At 46.3% G+C, this 4107-nt stretch overlaps 1 protein-coding gene across 2 annotated transcripts in view; it reads left to right on the top strand.

Annotated features, from left to right (window-relative positions):
* Positions 1 to 4107, top strand: part of LOC113209129 (uncharacterized) — a 20488-nt gene that overhangs the window by 6469 nt on the left and 9912 nt on the right. Inside the window, exons 2-3 of one of the 2 annotated variants that reach the window (XM_052264034.1) lie at positions 304 to 402; positions 881 to 1007. Coding sequence is in view for 1 of the 2 variants with exons in the window: in XM_052264033.1 (XP_052119993.1) it covers positions 881 to 1007 (127 nt within the window). In the remaining variant the exon portion in view is untranslated. The remainder of the gene's footprint in view (positions 1 to 303; positions 403 to 880; positions 1008 to 4107) is intronic. The other variant, XM_052264033.1, reaches the window with a different exon arrangement.

Here is a 4107-nt window from a genome sequence, read left to right as displayed (position 1 = left end):
CTCCTGGGACTCTTCCAACTCCCCTGGGAAACGGAAAAAACTCCTGGGATTCCCAGGGCTTGTTTTTACCGTGCTTGGCCTTGTATTCATGTAATTTTTTATTATTTTTTTTTGAAAATTGTTACTGCCTTTTGCAAAAGATGTAACCTAAGCATCATCCGCTTTGTTAGGTGTCATGGGTTTGGTCCTGGTTGTCCTCCCGTCGGGGTGCCTCGGGGGGCTGACCTCGTGGGGGCCCTTAGGGGGGACACCGGGGGGCGGGAGGGGACTGGGGGGCCCACTCACTTGTATGTGACATTCCAGATGTTGTGGTCGGGACAAGGCCGGACATGGGAAAACGGATAAGCCTTTTGGGAAAAGTAGTTCGGTCTGTCCCTACCGCTTCGCCTCATAGTCGGTCAGGTAAGTATTCGACTTTTTCAAACCTCTGAAACTTCACCAATTTTTATTCATTTTCTACACACTTAGTCCATGATGTCTGGCTCTCTTACTCTTTCCCCGCCCTGTAGCGACATATCTCCCCGGGTTTTTGCATTCATACTATATACGCTCTCCATTCTAAACAAAGAAATAGTCGTATTTTCGCTCCTACTTTCACACGCATGCTGGTGGTTGTTGCATGTAGAAAATTAGCTTCTACCTCCTGCTTTCTTTAGCTTTAGGGTTTTCTCAATGGGTTTTTGAAAAACATAACTAGTAAAACCTCAGTAAAAAAACAATATGCGTAAAAAATTTCCCAAGGAGTACAATTTGTTATTTGATGTTCGAGGATTTTTTTTTCTTTAATTTTTTGTCGTTGTGCGGTACGTTGAAGTTACATCACCTAGCTGAGTATGGACACTGTACCTTAACAGTGGCCCTCCGCGCTCTCTGTTCACAGGTCGGCGGTCACACGCGACTCCTTCTCCTGAACCAGTCCACCATCTGCAAGCCGCTCAACTCTCGGGAGCTCAACTTTTACCAAAACACCCCCCATGACATCAAGACGTTCGTCCCCAAGTACAAAGGTGAGTGTTCTGTTAGCTGCTATGGATGGCTCACAAGGTGGCACGACTGTTGTAGTTGCCTCATTAGCGGTTCGGTAATCTAAACTGTGAAAAATAGTAGGAAGGTTTACAGGAAAATTTTCCTGGACGCAAGTTGTAAAATTACAATTTGTTATCGTAAAAACACATGCAGTTCGTATCAACTTAAAATCAATTGGCGAGTAAAAACTGTACTCTTGTACATTCACAACTTAAATTATAATACGAGTTTACAAAAAAAATGTAAATTTATGACGATATTTTTCACAGTGTAGTGAGAGGCGGACTGCGGCGGCCTAAAAACGCGGCTGGGGGTAATTGAACCCGCGACCCACTGCTGCAGTGGGCGCGTGCGCGAGCGTGCGCAAGGCCGGGAGGGACGCACGCGGGGCGCCCACTGCAGCAGTGGGTCAGGAGCGAGTGCGAGTTGGCTGCGCGGAAGTGGCTAGGCGAGGACCCAGCAGCGGAGCCGCGGGCTTAGTGCTCAGGCGTGCGTCATTTTTAAACTACTACTTCACCGAGACGTAACCAGTATCTTCTTACTCTCCCTCAACACATTTTAAAAATATATCTATTTTCTGTGTGTTGGGGGGGTGAAAAGTCTATCGTGATGCAACACCGTGGTGTTACATGATGGTGATCGTTGTTGTTCGAAAGAGTAGTTCTTTTTATACAAATTTTATGATGACTGAGTCGAGGAAAATAACGACATAAAAAGACACACACAGAAACGTGACAGTCTATTGAAAGACATCAGCTGAGCAGCAGGAAAAAAAATGCCGGCGGCGGTGCATCGGCGGTATGGACTGTACAGCGATTCGTACTGTACACTGTACACTCACGCATTCACACGCTCTGTCGCTTTGCCCAGAGGCTCTGCCGGCTGTTTGTAAGTCGACGCCTCCTTGTTGCTAGGAACCGCCAGCAGGATGGTGGTCGCCATCGCCAGTCGCTCTCGGCTGGCACCTCGCACCTGCGGCTTTCTCGCGGATAGGGTCGAAATTTGCTGGACGTTCAGATCCTGCCTTAACCGCGAATGTGTTTACAGCGTTTTGAGCCAAATGTGACGGGGAAAAAAAAATATCGAAGCCTGAAAAAGGTACCCCGATGCAGAGTGTGCAGGTGCAGGACTCCGTCTGTAACTGATTACTTCAGTGTCAAAGATATAACTTTCAACTTCTATTTATAAGGGATAATCCATAATGCACGTCTGTCATTCGCCGTTGACGAACCTGCCCAGTAGCGTCAGCCAGCCCGTGCACCTCCGTGAAGTTGGCCCCACCCATTGCCGTACTAATTCTGCCGATAGTACCACGATTTAGTACGCAATTAGTATGTGCGAACCATACTAAAATTAGAATTAGTACGGAATATTTACTAGCTTAAAAGTCAATACGAAGTTGGGTGAGGCCAGGTTCACGCAGGCCCCACCAAAATTTGTACGGGCTGTGTGACTAGGCCTATCATTTAGTACGGAATTAGTATGTTCGATCTATGCCATTTTCAGAATTAGTACGGCCCTCCTTCAGGTACTTTTCGCAGGTGCAAAGTGGTGGGGCCAGCTTCACGCTGCCCCACCCAATCACCGGATCGGCTCAACGAGTACAACATTCTGACCGGCTGAATTAGTACGTTCCGAATATCCCATCCCCAGAATTAGTACGACCTTCTAAGGTAGGCCTGTGCGATTTTTCGATTAATCGAAAACTCGATTCGATTATTTTAGTAATTGACGATTTTTTTGGAGGGTCGATTTCGATTATCATAATCGAAAATCGAAATGAAACATCAATTATTGACGTTGGTCGATTATTGACTTTTTTCGATTATTGACCTTTCAACGATTATTGACCTTTCAACGATTATTGAATTCTAACGATTATTGACTTTAGTCGATTATTAGGCTTCGCGTGCGCTAAAGCGCAAAACGCGAAAGCCTCTAGCGCCCGGTCCGCTGTTCCTCCACAAGATTTTCGCGTCGCTACCTGCTCCCCAGCATCCCTCACCAAGGAGACCCTCCCGCACCAAAAAAAATGGTTTGGGTCGGGGGCGGGGCAGGGGACCGCCGCCGACACGGGGTGGACGAGTGGACACGTGGACGTGGTGTTGGCGGAGCGGGGACAAAGGCGGAACGAATCGAATAGTCTAGCCGTTCAATGTTTCTCAAATTTCCAACGTAGCAACAAACTACGCAGATTTCTGGACTTATCGTCAACCTTTCACCCCTCTTTAAAAAAAGTCAGAAGTTTCTATGACAATTTTGCGCAATTTTGTGACATATTTGCACATATCCAAATGACGACTGCAGACTGTTTCGAAGCATAATTTGAACATCTATCTAGATAAAGGTCCTTGTGTCTGCGTTCGTCGGTCCATAGCCCACACCAAGCACGCGAAGCCCTTTTAAGCCACATCGAAAATGTGGACTTGACGGATTTTGACTACAGGAAACGATTTCTGTCCCCGGCGGCGCCGGCCAGGCCGGCCCGACCCCCATCTGTAGCCCGCCCGCAGGCCTCAGCTTCGGCTGTACTAGGGTAGCGGGTAGCTAGCCGAGGTAGCAGATCACAGAGCAGCAGAGCACATCAGCATCGCGTGGAATTTTCGATTGATAAACAGAACGTCTCGTATGAATTCAAATAACCGATTCTTTGTGAACCGTTACTTGTCTCCAATCGATTTTTGTCGTATTTTCCTCAATTTATAAATATTAATGTTGCAAAACTCGATTATCTCATTAAAAATTGAAAAAAATCGAACATCGAGCAAAAATTGTAAATCGAACAAAAATCGAGAATCGAAATAAACAAAAAATCGAATCGGTTATCGATAATTGACCAAACTCGATTTTTTTTTCGATTTTCGATTTTTTTCGATTCTCGATTTTGAAAAATCGAATCGAACCCAATTTCGATTATTGTAAAAATCGTCGATTACGATTATTTTTAAAAATCGAACAGGCCTATTCTAAGGTACCCAAATTTAACGTCAAACAGCGCCGGACGCCTGCAAACGCCTGGGTAGGCAACCCGCCTCACTCGCCCCACCCAATTTAGTACGGGCTCCGCAACTGGGCCTATCT

The sequence above is a fragment of the Frankliniella occidentalis genome, unplaced genomic scaffold, assembly GCF_000697945.3.
Source record: "Frankliniella occidentalis isolate FOCC.00 unplaced genomic scaffold, Focc_3.1 Scaffold16, whole genome shotgun sequence".
NCBI lineage: Eukaryota > Metazoa > Arthropoda > Insecta > Thysanoptera > Thripidae > Frankliniella > Frankliniella occidentalis.
Note: the sequence above shows the minus strand (reverse complement) of the source record. Positions and strands in the feature narration are given on the sequence as shown.